Raw genomic sequence first — 16,305 nt, forward strand, 5'->3', positions numbered from 1 at the left:
TCTCTCTCTCTCTCTCTCTCTTTAACAGCATTAGCTCAGTGAAATACATCTTCCTTCCGTTAGAATGAATGTTTTCCAGCCTTGCTCAATGTTGGGCTCCTGATCAATAAGATGTATTTGCCTCAATCTGATTTAGTAAAGTCAAACCGCAGGCAGTGAAGTTGCGTCAGTGAGCAGAGTCCCGTGCGCTGTGAGGCGGGAGCAGAGGATTCCGCTTGGTCTTAAAGCCTTCCACAAAAATCCATGATCACAAATAACAATGATTTTCATAAAATAATTATTAATTATTTATTGATCATTTGTTTTTCTATTTTCTTATTTACATAATCAAGTCTTAATATATTCCGCGCTCAAGCACATGCATTAAGTTTGCCACAAAGCACATGCAGAAGTAGCCTAATATTTGTGAAAAATTAGACATTTTAATTATTAATAAACAAATGTTTTCTTGTTGGCTGCAACATGAAATTCACAGTGCTGGCGCTCTCCGGCGAGAGAAATGCAACATTCATAGATTGCTGAATGTTGAATATAAATGCGCCCTGCAATTAATGTGCATTAATAATTTTTGCACAAACACTTGAATATGAATATTAATTCACATTTTGCCTATGCATTACAACGTAAATTATTTTTTTTTTTATATGCAATTATCCAAAATAAAACGAAACAAGATTTGTAATGAAGATAAAACAAATAAGAATAAATGCTGGACATCTACCATCACACGTGCAGTGCAAATCTTGCACATATTTTACTGACTGCATTTAAATGCATCTGCATTTAAAAAAAAATAATAATAATAATTAAAAGGGCTCAGTGATAATCGATTTTATTGATTAACTTGAATTTGTAATTTACATCGGTTTGTTTGAATGAAAATCTGTTTTCTTTTTAACATCCACCGACGCACCACTCAGGGCTCCCGAAGTTCTGAGTGGCTCAACCCTCCCCCGTGCGTCTGACAGAGACACGCTGCCAAGCAGAAGATGAGCGGAGCAGTGAGATTCTGACTGGAGCGAGGAGAGGATATTAAGAGTCTGAGCGTCGTGATTTTCACTTGCTCCAAGAGCCTCCATCACGAGTAAAATCATGCCAACGGCCCGTAATATAACTGCATATTCAGCAAGAATTCATGTTAAACATATTTGGTTATGGCTTGATCAGGTTGTAATGACTGCAAGAGTTGAGTGGGATGTTAAAGGCTAAGGAGTTTGACTGTTTCTTTTACTGATTATTTTCGGGTTAAAGCATGATTTAAACAGATACAGCACATTCGCACGCAATCGCTTTAGCAATGATGCATTCAAACAAACGTAATCTTACAGTGCTACTACATTATGAGTAGGCTATTTGATTTTGAAATCTTGAAGAAATTCATCGATCTGTTTAGATAAAATAATTGACAAAAATGTACTGTTATTTTCCTCACAAACTAAATTTTCACATCAGAAAGCAGCAATTAAAGATTTAATGCTTACAATGTTATTAGTTTGGCATGTGATAGGGAAAAAAGTTTACACACAATAGCCTAAGCCACTTTGAAACTCTCCTTTTATTTTTGTTCTTTTTTTAATTATTTTTTTTTCATAGGCTACGTTATGAACATACCATATCAAACATACTAAAATACTTAATGCACGGAGTGAAGGCGGAGCGGTGTTTCTGGTATTAGTGCGCGCAGAGTTGATGCTCTGAGCGCGGAAGGAAGTTGTTGCTGCTCTAGCCACTCTCACAGACTCTGCTGCAGTAAATAATATGATATGACAATGCAGTCAATACAGATATTTAATAAAAACATTAAAAACAAGCAGGGCTGTAACATAACCAATTAAAAAATGCACACCAGGTCTACATCGGACACCAGATGTGTGATCCGACAAAAGACAACAGAACACAGTGATGGATACACTGGACACGATCCCCATCAGTGAACTGATGCCTCATTCTGTTTATGATGAAATGTTCTGACACTGAGTTCAGATGATTTGACACTGTAGTGTTATGTCATCAAGTTTAGACACACTTTTAGCGCAGTGGGGCATGGATGACAACTCTCGCGTCCGGTTTAGACACAGACAGTGACTGCTCTATTTACAAATAAGGTATATAAGAAAAAAAAAAAAAAAACAAACCAGCGGCATAACGAGATGGAAATATAGACTAGAAAATATATTTCCACTTGCTCTGTCCTCCGTCCATGACACTGGCTCACTGCGGAGCTGCCAGGTTTAATCTGAACAGCTCTTAATGCTGAGTGGATGGTTAGATGCATGATGGGCTAGTATAAACAAATAATAAAAAAACATTAATAAAAATAAAGGTCTTTCCAGCATTAGGGTAAAAACATTACAGTTTTTTTATCATCTGGTCTCAGTTATAAATTTATAACTATATTTAAACTTGTTTTGAAAAATTTCTTTGTCATGTGAATATTGATTTTAAAATCAATTTAAATCATAAATCTGATTTTTTTTTTTAGGCCATATGCTATCGTCCACAACTAAAAGCAAGTAAAGAAGGCTCCCTTTAAAATCACTTAAGATGTCAATTAATAAAGTTATTTTTTACATCGTGTGCATTTTGTTGATTATAATGAGAGAACTTGAGTTTAATCGTGAGGACGGTTTATTAATCCGTCCAGTCTTTAGAGTTTCAAAGATTTAGCTAAATCATGCAGGTTTAATTTATTTGTTTCTTATTTTATTCTAATTAGGCATAAATAATGTGAACGAAATTATACAGTGCTTCACATTTAAACATTCAACAATTTCTGTTCAGTTTACAGACAAATGTCTTTTTCCCCAGAAATTATCTGTCAAAATAAAGGACATGTAACGAATAACAAAATTGTATGTTGTTTTATTAAAGGATTTTTAAACTATAAATTAAAATATAGGCATAATATATGAAAATTTTGACATTTATATATTAATCCATGTAGCACTTTTAATGCTCTGATGCAAAGTAAACCATAATTATTTGAGTAATATAACACATAATTCATTTAATATAAATAACACTGCACACCTTTTAAATGTATCAAAACTGAAATATGGTTTAGTACCATGTAGCTTAGAGAAAATATAAGCACAGGCTTAGGCACAGGCTTGATATTTATCCTGCTTGAATTCGTTTTAAGAAATCCACATAACTTCATAAATACCAAACTTTCATCTGTGAACATTGCATATTAAATATATAAAATATGTGAAATATTTTAACTATAGTGTTTTTCTTTCATTTTCCGTGACTGAAGCCGTCAAATGTAACACATCAGCGAGGGAAAACTGACATCTATTTGCGAAAAATGTGCTTTGATGCGCTTGTTTGATAACTCAGTGGTCAAAAACTGCAAATGCACTTCACAGACGCGGCGGCGGTTCGTGCTGCGGTAAAAGGGCCTTTAGGCTGTCCACCTACTCTACTTGTTCCTAGTTTTCACATAATGTGAAAACATTTTAAGCTGTAACAAATGTAACAAAAAATGCTGTTCTCTCAATTTATACCCCCTAAAAAAAACTGGAAAAAATATTTTTCAGCTCTTTTTAACATTAATAATAACAATTATTATTATTAATAACAATAAATGTTTTTTTTTTTTTTTTTTTTTTTATAAAATAAGTTTGTTAAAAGGATTTCTGAAGGATTGTGTGACTGGAGTAATGATGCATAAAATTTAGTTTGAAAGTCAGCTTTGATTGTTTCTAATAAACTGTTCAACTGCACTCCCAAGTGGATATTAAATTATGTTATGGAATAATTAAATATATTCTAAATAAACTACAAACATAAAATTATATAGATTTATTTTGTCCTCACATTCTTTCTTGTAACTCCTCCCTCTCAGTGGCACAGATGACTGAAAGGCTCATTATGCAGCTCATTATGCAGGCCTTTGTCTTCTCAGGTGTAAATCACAATGATATTCATGATAGTTGATGCCTACTCACATATGACTTTTACAAACAAAAAGTGTCTTAGAAAATTTAAATCAATATATTGTTTTCTGTGAGTGAGTAAACAAGATGATTTTAACATAATTTAGAAAGAAAAATTCTAGGCTACAAGCTCCAGTTCTCAAAAGTCCCGCGAACCAACGTTCTGTATGTGTTTTATGGCCTTATTCAAGTGATTTAAAATTTGTAGTTTTTCACTAACCATGCATATTTTTTTTTTCTTCTCAAAAACACAATCATGTACATAAATGCTGCTCACATATTATTATAGCCCAGTTTGTGCAGATTACAGTGAGATTACACTTTTAGATGTTTAGATGCCATTTAGATGTTTAAAAACTGAAAAAAGCACAAATGTCAGGGCATGACAAAACTTCTCCAGGCCCCAAAAATAGCCTTAGTCCTCAGAGGGTTAACTGTACAAACTATATTTTATATCACTTTACCCTAACCCACCTTCTAAACCTACCTGTTTTAGATTTTCAAAAAAAAACTTAATCATTTATTATTTATAAGCTGTTTTCCTAATGGAAACCAAAAAAATGTCCCCACAAGGTTAAAAAGTACTGTTATTGCTATCCTTGTGGCATGGCATAATGTATGGAATACCAGGTACACACACACACACACACACACACAATCTCCTCTGTAGTTGGTATTTTACTTGCAAAACCTTCATGTAATCCTGCATGCACATCAGTTGTCCTGCATGTGGTAGCCATGTAATCACAACATTTTACCCCTGCTTGTGTGCATGATTTCAAACCTCACCCACTGGGTTCTGCTGTGTCACAGAGGCACCTGCTAACCTGCCTCTATTATGCATCAGTCTCCTGAATCGGCTTTAGAAGAACAATAGGACACAGCGTCAGTAAATACACTTTAGACAAATGTTAGAAACCTAGTGTTAGAAACCTCCAGAACTCACTTGAACAGAATGTCCTGTGTCTAGTCAAGTCACCTATTTTTTATTCTTATTATTTTTCAGGACCGGATTGTAGATCTTGAAATGGTAAGCTATTTTGTGTCACTATTTTGTGTATGCTTTTGTTGGTCTGTGTGAACATGGTCTGTGTGAACAGCATCTGAAGCACTGGACCAATGTAATACATGACCCAAGTAATACATAACAACGATGAATGTGAGCCACAGATGCACCCCACCACTGAGTTCGGTTATGAGTACAGTACAGTTTATACACTAAAATGTCCTAAAAGGACTTTGGTACTACTAATGGAAAATATTGTGGCACCGCCAGTATTTTAAGGTTTATGGAATTTTATGCTACCATAGCACTGGTATATTATAATGTACAACCATCTATACTTATCGTCTGTCTATTGTGTCATTATTGCGTGCAGCTTCTAAAAGATAATAATGAACTATACCTTAAGATCAACAGACATGGACTAAAAGACACAAAATGATTATTGCTGAGTCTCAAGAAAGTGGCTCTGACGAAACATTTAATTTACATTAAACAAAAACCTAATACCTAAACTTACTAAAACTAAAATAGTATTCTTCTGGTGCCTTAAAAGCAATTATGAAGTGCAGTTGTTTTAGCTTTGGGAGGCTGATTCATAGATACCCTTTCTGCATTTTGGTGCAGAATGTTCTGTTTGCAAAGTTAAATTGCTGAAATGTTCCACACCTCAGTACACTATTTGCAAAGGCTTAACGATTTCTGTTAAATGTTTGAATTACAAATCATTACTTGGATAAGAAATATGCAGCCGTTTGTTAAAAGTATTGATGCTTGTATTGACTCAGCAGCATTTATGCAGTTTGAAAAATAAGCTATCTGACGCCTACCACATCAATCACTATTATGTGCTACGGCTGGCTGACGAACATTTAATGAGCTCCTGAACTGCTTCAGCCTTTACTCACAGCTCAGATTATTTACATCATTATCCACAATGCTCTGGTGTCCGGAATTGACCTTTGCCTCTTCTAGGTGATACACTCATTTAGATGACTTCCAGCAACAGGGTAGAGATACTGTACTGTATGATTTTAAATATTAAAGACAGAATAATTCCACCTTTTAACACCATTCTTATTTTCTAGAGCACCAGGCTGGCTTTGGATCATCTGGAATCAGTTCCTGAGAAGCTCAGTTTGCTAGAAAACTTCAAGGATCTCGAGGTTGGATCATAAGTGATGTTTTGGTTAAGATTTGACTTCTCTCTATAGTAAATATCATGGTTGGCTTAAATGGTTTCAGGAGTCACAGAAGCAGAGAGAAATGGTGGAGCAACGTTATGTCAAATATAAGGAGATAGTTGGTAACCTACAGCATCAGCTTGAGGAATCTAAGAAGAGGATTCAGGAATACAGGGTATGAATGTTTGAGTGGCGAGGTCCACAGTCCAGTTAAATGTTCTTACTGTGTAAAGTTAGATATTAACTTTCAAATCTTGAATGATCTCTTTCTGTTAATTTTAGGATGAGAAGTTGGATGCAGCCTGTCGAAGTCTTCAGTTTACTAGTCTGTCATCATCTGTACTTAGTCAGAGCAATATCCTGAATGATACCAGTCTGTCTACCCACACATGTGAGTACAAGAGAATAGACGTTGCAGTTAAAAGTTGTTGAAATCATGTTCAAAGGTTGTTGGACAAAAAAAAAAAAATCACTATTTTGATAAGATCTAGTTGATATAGTTATAATTTCTAATTTCGGTCTAATAAATTTAAACAAATGAAAATTTGCATTTAACCTTCACCCTCATAAACTGAAAATGAAATATCTTAAATTAGTCTTGTGACAGAACCAAAATGTCAGAAGTTGGTGGTATTATAGCAGTAAAATTTCACAGTTCTCAATTTCGGTACCATAGCAAAAAGTATAAAATGTAGAATAAATGAAATTAATTAATTATTAATGCTATTCAAGTTTTCAATTCAAGTTTATTTGTATAGCGCTTTTTATAATACAAATCACTGCAAAGCCACTTTACAGAAAATATAGTTTCTACAATATGATTCCACAAAGTGGTGACTGTCAGTTTGTGTGTATATGATAGTAATTGTCTGAAAAATAAATACAAGACGTAGTCAACCAGATGATGAACACTGTTAATAGCAATTATTATATGATGCAGTCACACTTATAACAATATTTGCTTTAGTTATCTATGTTGTTTCAGGGTAAGTATTTTCTGAGGTCTTCTGAGGGGTTGGCATCATCTCTTCTCAGGTGTTCTGGATCCAGATTGGAGATGTAAATCCCGTGGCAAAACAGAGAAACGAGTAGAGACATAATTAGCATAGCTGCTGTTCCAACAAAGTAAAATTTATTTGTTTAACCCAAGCTAAAGAATAGTAATGCAGATTTGATCAGACACAACTGCAGTCACAAATTACGAGATGCATTATTTGAATGCTTTTCGAAAAAGATGTGTTTTTAATCTAGATTTAAATAGAGAGAGTGTGTCTGAACCTCGAGCATTATCAAGAAGGCTATTCCAGAGTTTGGGAGCCAAATGCGAGAAAGCTCTACCTCATTTAGTGGACTTTGCTATCCTAGGAACTAGGGGTGGGCGATAGCTCTATTTAAAATATAATGAGATATTTTTTAAACTCAATATGGATTTTGACACATCGTATATATGGATATATTGTTTATATTTAATTCTGATTTTGCCTCTTTGCTTGTTTATCTTCTCTGTGCTGTGCTCGCCCCTGCCTCCTTGATTTTGTTCCCCCTCCCCTCTCATTGAAAATGCATGATGCTCGCGGTCATTTCAGCATCTGTCGTCTCACTAAATGAGGATGTGAACATATGAACAACATCTCTAGAACTGCACTGAGAGTCCCTTCATGAGCATTTGATCGTTTGATTTAACTAGCGTCATATATCACATCTTAGACTGTAGTATCACAGAACCGTAAAGGTACACCCGTCAAAATAAGAGTTTTTGCCAGAAATCTATTACTATTGTTCAGCAGAATGTACATAGCCTACTACTACTACTATTAAAATGAAATGAACATAATTTAAGGAATAATCACACAACATTTCTTCCATGTTTTATTTTTAATAGTAAATCCCCTTTGTTTACCAAAAAATAAAGATTGCTTAATTTTCAATAATTAAAAGATATATTAAAAGAATGTTTTATGCCTTCATTTAATAACCAGAAAAATGTAAATATACAGAATTTCAGAGGGGGATAAACTTTTCACATAAGGATATTTTAATATTATTATTATTATTATTTTTTTTACAAATTAAGTTGTTTTTATGCATTTACATAATTACACAGGCTAAAACACAGAATTAGGTAACAATAAAACATATGGTGAAGAAAAAAAGAAAACATTTCACAGGGCCCTAATCATGTAATATTTGGGATATTTGTTTTTGCAGTAGGTTTTGGGGAGTTATTTTTTCCTCTAAAGATATCGAGATACATATCGTATATCGAGATATAGCAAAATATCACCAAAAAACTACCAAAAGTCCAGCGTTTTGTGACCTTAGGGAGCATGATGGATTGTAGCGCGGTATAAGGCTAGTTAGGTATGCAGGAAGCTAAACCATTTAGGACCATTTAATTTGTAACTGATACAAAACTTAATAACCGCCAGCTTGAATGGTTTTGGGACATGACTTAAAGATAACGAAGAGTTAATAATACTGAGAAGTGATTCTTCGACTACAGGTAACAACTCTTTCAGTAATTTAGTGGGAACATGATCTAATAAACATGTTGTTGGTTTAGATGCAGTTATAGGTAGGGCTGCAACTAACGATTATTTTGATAATCGGTTAATCTGTCGATTATTTTGACGATTAATCGGTTTATGAACTTATATTTTAGTTTTGCCCATTTTTTCCCCAAGTAAATTATTAATGAAGGGTATTTATCATTCAGCATAGATTTTTAAGAGATTTTAACCATTTCGCATTGTCATATCCTCCTCAAAAATATACCTGGAGTTGTTTTATTATGTGTTAGTAATCCTTTGTCGAACTCTTCTGCAATCAAAACACTGACCCATACTCTAGCAAATTTCACAAGGAGATTTCAAATAATGTTTTCACCCTGGCAGTCCTTAGAGCTCCTAAAGGAGTTTAACATCCTGAACAAAGCTTACTAAGGAATCTTTCAGAACATATTTTCATGAAGAATAAGAATAAAATAATTATATTAATAATAAGAATAATATATTTAAACATTTACCTCTCTCATTCAGACATAAGCTGCACGACTGAATTATGAACTGGTAAACGACAAACTGATCACAGAACATGCTTGTAAAGCTTTAAATGTTAACTGTTAAAAAGCAATGTTATCAGCTTTTACGACTAAACATTTGCAATCAACATTGTACTGGAGAATCTGCACAAATAAAAGTCTTAGTGGCCGTTCACATATCGCGCCTAGGCGTGCCGCTTTCTCCTTCTTTCCAAAGCACTCAGGCAGTTGCGCCTCTGAGGCCGACGACACACTGGATGCGTGGCACAAGCATCTCAGCTGCGTGGCGTGTCTGTTTTTAATTCGGCTCCCATGTTAACAGGTTAGAGCTTGCAGACTGCCTGCGTGAGACGCGCATCTCAGGCGCGGCTCGAGCCACACGGAAAACGTGTGCATGCTAGAAATAGAACCGACGCCTATTTTTCACAAGACATGCACGTGTTGGAAGCGTTTCCAGGCAAAATATAATAGGAAAATATGTTTATATGTCATTTTGTACACAAATACATAATTCACAATATTTTGATATTTGAAAGTCTATATGTTGACAAATTCAGATATAAATGTAATTTAAAAAATAAATAAATCTCGAATTTCAAATATTGCACCTATCAAACATAGTCTATTTTGCCATCAATACTGTTTACGGTGTCCTTTATCAGTAGGCGTAGGTGTAGGTGTGTAACAAAAACGCTCCTAACACGCAGCAGAGAAGCCACGCAGCCAGTGTGTCACCGGCCTGAGGCGCCTGCCTTTGCTAAGCAACCATGACGTGCTCTCTCCATGAAGACGCAGAAATTTCAGCAAAGGATAAATGGATTTGCAGCTCAAAAAATCGCTTGCAGTAGCTCGCTTGCAGTAAAATGGCAATCCATATACAACTAACCTTTTTAAATTTAATGGGGGCAACAGCTTCTAATGTATTGGAGAAAATAGTGCCCATGTTGCCAGTCACTTCGTCTAGTTCATGTGTATTTTTGGGTACACATAGCAGTTGAGATAAATCAGGCAGGTTATTTGCGAATCTGTCTTTGGTGGATTGAACAATAGTTCTGCCCAGATGGTAACGCTGAGCCATATAGTTTAGTGGTTCCCAAACTTTTCCATTCCACGACCCATCTAGACAAATGTAATCTATTTATCGACCCACCAAAATATTTGAGAAAAAAAGAAAAGAAAAGAAAAACGGTTGACATTAAGCCTAATTTTACTTAAAAGTTTGATGACAGAAATGAAGTATTTAAGAAAAATAGCCATTTTATTTTAGAGTACACCTGAGTACACTTTGGCAATTCTTTCTCTAAACAGAGATGATACGTCAAGGAAATATTGCGAACAGTTGTATATTTTGTTATGTGGAAATGTTTAAATCTTGTAGTGTTACAATTAACCCTACGTTTGTGCCCTGCTGTGCTCACCCAGTACTTCTGAAATGCTTTTACAAACTGTTTCCCGAACGAAAACAGTGCAGAGTTCAAACGGACGATAGAATTTAATGAACATGGCCTACCTGAAACCGTTTTAATAACTTTTGAATTTTCTGGTATATGCAGTCTCATGCAGAATATAGTGTATTGAAGTGAGCAAGTTTTTTCTCTTTTAACAATGCAAACCGATTAAACCTTTTAATGACATTGCTCTGAGACCTTCACTGTTATTAAAACTCCTGCACGCCCGCGCTTAAAAAATGTGAAAATTTGAAAATCAAAAATTTGAAAATCACACTAAGGATATTGCAGTTCATTATTAATGATGGTGTTATGAGTGGGTTCCCGGTTCCCGCCTCCTCCATCCCATGATTGTGAAGTTTTTAATGTGTTACACTGGTGCCGAAGCCCGGGAGGAAGGAGGGACGCGCTGCCAAAGGTCCCTCGCTGCTGGGGTGAATCCGCTGTGCCATCGAGCAGGGCGTTAAGAGTCTGCCGCTGAGGATTCTCGAGGCGGTGGGCTGGAGTGAGTTGCCGGGGGGGACGGAAGAGCTCACTCCAGCCCACCGCCTCGATGACTCCTTCGGGAAGGAGGCGGGAACTGGCGGATAATCATACAAAGTTTTAATAACCAAAAAAACACAAAACAGCGTGACAGCCCTTCGCGGACGACTGCCGCGCACAAATAAAAAACAAAGACAAAACCCAGGCCTGGTCCTCTCTCGTCCTTCACTGTCGTCACTCCTCTTTTGTATCCTTCCTATCTCCTTCGTGGTTCTCGAGACCGGTGAGTGTCGCAGGTGTCGCTCATTTCCCAATCACTCCACCGGCCTCGCTCCGTTCCCACGGCTCTCGGCCCCACCCCACTCGTCACATTCATGCTGCCCTAGACTGAACTGTGTGTGTGTGTCATTGAAATGCAAATTTAGCTGCAGCCAAGCGACTTTGTGCGACCCACCTTGTTCCATTCTGTGACCCACAAGTGGGTCTTGACCAACAGTTTGAAAACCCCTGATATAGTTTATATAAGTGATACGCAGCATGCACAATTCAAGGAAATGGTCAGTAACATCATCACTTTGAGGTACGATATCTACACTCACCTAGAGGATTATAAGGAACACCTGTTAAATTTCTTATTAATGCAATTCTCTAATCAACCAATCAAAATTGGACAGTTGAAGACTGGAAAAATGTTGCCGGGTCTGATGAGTCTCGATTTCTGTTGAGACATTCAAATGGTAGAGTCAGAATTTGGCGTAAACAGAATGAGAACATGGATCCATCATGCCTTGTTACCACTGTGCAGGCTGGTGGTGGTGGTGTAATGGTGTTGGGGATGTTTTCTTGGCACACTTTAGTTCCCTCAGTGCCAATTGGGCATCATTTAAATGCCATGCCCTACCTGAGCATTGCTTCTGACCATGTCCATCCCTTTATGACCACCATGTACCCATCCTCTGATGGCTACTTCCAGCACAAAGCTCGAATCATTTTAAATTGGTTTCTTGAATATGGCAATAAGTTCACTGTACTAAAATGGCCCCCACAGTCACCAGATCTCAACCCAATAGAGCATCTTTGGGATGTGGTGGAATGGGAGCTTCATGCCCTGGATGTGCATCCCACAAATCTCCATCAACTGCAAGATGCTATCCTATCAATATGAGCCAACGTTTCTAAAGGTTTGAGAAGAATTCTATATACGGCCTGGTGATCTATACACAGTACCCAGAGCAAGAGATACAATAGATTTATTTTGCATATGTGACAGTGTAACATTAAGCAGAAGTATTTTGAATGAGCCTGTATACTGTTTTCTGGGTAACATTGAGAATATCACTCCTATATCGTTGCAACACCCCCCCCCCCCACTACCAGTCTGACATGGTTATATCAGTAGTTTGGTGGAGTAGACTCATTTAGACCAATATAATGGTTTTAGCCAGATTTCAGTCAAGCAGAGTACATCAAAACTGTTATCTGTGATCATTTAATTTACAATAACTGCTTTGGATGTGAGTGAACTAATGTTTATGAGTCCCCAACCTTTACAAATAGTTTTTGTTCATTTATTTTAAATTGTTTTGGTCACGATAAGATTTTTTCTGAGGCCTACATAAAATTTATACTTTGACCCTACTATTCGGGGGACAGACACAGTCTTAATAGATTGGACAGCGCAAGTGCTGCTATCATTTAACCTTTTGAGCCATACGGTCCCACAGAATTTAGAACGTTTGGTGACGTCACATAACTGTCAAATTCAAACTGTGTTTTAGCGCGTTGTCTGGCGCCGACCAGAGAGAGATGTCCACTGCTCTTGTCATATTATCACAACTATGCAGTGTTATTAAACACATAATGCATATTTTAGGTTTCAGACATTAAAATACACATAAGTACTAGTAAAACAATACATTTAGAGAAAAATACACTTATGTCTATGGAAGCAACGATAACAATCCATTCAAAAATTGTATTTGCAGATGTACTTTATTCATATCAGATAGAAATAGTGTAAGTAACTATAAAGTTCACTCTATTCATCACCCAGTTCATCCGCCACTTATAACTTGTATTCCGGCAGAGATTGCTGAATTTACATACTGTAAATCCGACTGACGGGACTTTCTGAACTGCAGCACGAACAAACATGGCGCGCCCATCTCACATTACAGATCATGATTAAGATCATTTAGAAAGGTTTTTAAATGACAAAACACACTAATTTACTCATATTTATGGATCAGAATATCAGATTGTTCATGACATAGTATGCAAGTTTGTTAATATTTTAAATAAAAAAAGGAAAAACTAAAAAGCGCTTCATCTGCCATTCAGTGTTATTATTGATGCGGTGTGTCACGAGACAAGCCTGACGCGTCGCCATGGAAACAGTAAGGGGAACTTTCTAAAATAACGGTCGTCTAAAAAATACTTACCCTGGGGGGACCGCTGGAATATTTTAAACTCACCACTGAAAAGGTTAAGTGAGCAGAACAAAAGTCATCATAGTAGTTATTTGAGAATTGGCTTACTAGTCATATGGAGCGAAGTGTCCTGGAGATGATGTCTGAGAGGAGTGTCACTCCGACTCTGCTGGGGTGCAGGCCATCAGCACGCAAAAGCCTAGGATTCTCCCAGAAAAGATTCCAATTATTAACAAATAGCAGTTTCTGTTCTTTACACCATGCAATAATCATTCATTTAAATCAACATATCTACTGAACCTTTCGTGTCCTCGTCGATATGTGCGGAGTAGTCCTGACACGATGATTGTAGCCGATGCCATCGTACTGTTGACCTTTCTTCCTGGATAATGGACCATCAGCTTCAACTCAACCTTGCCAAGACAGAATTGCTTGTGATTCCAGCAAACCCATCGTTTCATCACAATTTCACCATCAAGTTAGGCACATCAACCATAACTCCTTCAAAAACAGTTAGAGTTATGATTGATGATCAGCTGACTTTCTCAGACCACATTGCTAAAACTGTCCGATCCTGCAGATTTGCTTTATTCAACATCAAGAAGATCAAGCCCTTTCTTTCGGAACATGCTGCACAACTCCTTGTTCAAGCTCTTGTTCGGTCCATGCTGGACTATTGCAAAGCCCTCTTGGCAGGTCTTCCAGCCAATTCTATCAAACCTTTACAATTAATTCAGAACGCGGCAGCAAGATTAATATTTAATTAGCCAAAAAGAATACACGTCACACCTCTGTTTATCAATTTACACTGGCTTCCCATAGCTGCTCGCATAAAAGTCAAGTAATTGATGTTTGCCTACAAAACTACCACTGGCTCTGCACCCATTTACCTAAATTTGTTACTTCAGACTTATGTGCCCTCTAGAAGCTTGCCTTCTGCAAGTGAACTTGATTGTCGCTTAATTGTGCCATCCCATAGAAGCACAAAGTCACTTTTACGGACTTTTAAATTAAATGTTCCCTCCTGGTGGAATGACCTCCCCAACTCAATCCAAGCAGCTGAGTCCTTCAAGAATCGGCTTAAAACACATCTCTTCCATCTTTATTTGCCCCTTTAACTTTAACACTCACTGTTCTAATTCTATTCTTAAAAGAAAATCTAACTACCTTTGTAATCTTTTTGTATTTTCTTTTCTTTTCATTTATTATACAATTGTGTGTGTGTGTATGTGTGTGTGTGTGTGTAAAGACCAATAATACTAGCTTGCTCTATTCTTTTTTTTATTCTGTTTTCTTTTTATTTATTATATTATTTAAAATCCCATGCTACGTGTACTGTGTTAACCTAACTGAGACTAGTTATAGCACATATATATCATTGCTCTTTTTGTTTTCGATTGCTTCCACTTTCCTCATCTGTAAGTTGCTTTCGATAAAAGTGTCTGCTAAATGAATAAATGTAAATGTAAATATATTATGTGTACTACATTAAGCTAACTGAGACTTGTTATAGCACTTGCAAATGATTTCTCTCGTTGATTTTGAATGCTTCGATTGTTCTAATTTTAAGTCGCTTTGGATGAAAGTGTCTGCTAAATGAATAAATGTAAATGTACTTTGCTATACAGTATGTGTTTATTTATTTATTTATTTATTTTTAATTATTATTATTATTATTATTATTTCAGATTATGTCTGTATTCTGAATACAAATGGGAATATACTAATGCATATAAACAGCAACAATTTTTCGTTACATATCTGTTCCTATCTCTTCACTTACATTTTTTTTCTGTTCTATTTTAAGCTTTACAGAAGCCACTTGCCAGTCCAGATTTGGAATCGAGTCTGACCCAAGAGCACTTTTCTACCTTCAATGGAGCAAACTCTAAACACACAAGCATATAGCACACAGCTGAAACTTTTGGCGGTAAAGATAAACTCATGATAAATACTCATGTATACCTCTGATTTCCACCAGATCCTTAAGCTTCGACTGATTAGATCACTATAACATGCATGAATCCATATATTTAGAAAAATATATGAAATATTTGAATTTCGAATATTTACTGTTATCATTTTCCCTTATATTTGTAACATCAAGGAATGGTTAACAAATTATGTAAACACGTTTTTGTCTTGTTTAGTTTTTTACTATTTACATTTTAGTTTTTTATGTGATGAAATGTGACTGACTGCTTAATTACAGTGCCTTTTTAACTTTTTTATTAGTATTTTTATACTGTTTTATGTAATAAATTAATGCTTTTTTTTACGTCTAAAGAAAAACATCTAAAGGGCACAAGTCTGGAACTGTAAAATAAATGTATGGATGAATCAACTGGATGAATGTGAAACCAATTAAAACATGGTCACTACAGCTACATACCTCTTGCAATCTTTTTTCTCAAGATGCAACAATGGATATGACATATTCTGCTTTCATATTCAGTGCAGATACACCTTTTTACATAATTAATATAAAAGGACACGGTTTCCTTAATTTTAATGCAGGTCGTTCACACTTTAGTTTTATAGATATTTCCAAAAATAGGTATAGAAAGTGGGAGTTTTCAGATAAACAATACACTAAAATAGATTGATGGAAATTGAAATGTGAGAAGAACTAATTATTCATTCTGTTCGTATGAGGTGGTGATTTTTCACCCGACTTTTATTGACATTGTTATGCTAGTAGTTAACAACTTTATTGGCAGGTTATGAGTAACTTTACTGGTAAAATAAGTGTAAGGGCAACCTTGAAGTACTGACAT

The 16,305-nt window shown here is 35.9% G+C and overlaps 1 protein-coding gene across 3 annotated transcripts in view; it reads left to right on the forward strand.

Moving 5' to 3' along the window:
- Positions 1-15,915, forward strand: part of LOC127983650 (centrosomal protein of 128 kDa) — a 122,912-nt gene extending 106,997 nt beyond the window's left edge. For 2 of the 3 annotated variants that reach the window (XM_052585859.1, XM_052585861.1), the window contains 5 exons: positions 4,948-4,971; positions 6,033-6,110; positions 6,190-6,303; positions 6,411-6,519; positions 15,336-15,915. In XM_052585859.1, coding sequence (XP_052441819.1) covers positions 4,948-4,971; positions 6,033-6,110; positions 6,190-6,303; positions 6,411-6,519; positions 15,336-15,436 — 426 coding nt within the window. In that variant the 3' untranslated portion in view covers positions 15,437-15,915. The remainder of the gene's footprint in view (positions 1-4,947; positions 4,972-6,032; positions 6,111-6,189; positions 6,304-6,410; positions 6,520-15,335) is intronic. The other variant, XM_052585860.1, reaches the window with a different exon arrangement.
- The last annotated feature ends 390 nt before the right edge of the window (positions 15,916-16,305 follow it).

This window comes from Carassius gibelio, chromosome B20 (genome assembly GCF_023724105.1).
Source record: "Carassius gibelio isolate Cgi1373 ecotype wild population from Czech Republic chromosome B20, carGib1.2-hapl.c, whole genome shotgun sequence".
Classification (NCBI taxonomy): domain Eukaryota; kingdom Metazoa; phylum Chordata; class Actinopteri; order Cypriniformes; family Cyprinidae; genus Carassius; species Carassius gibelio.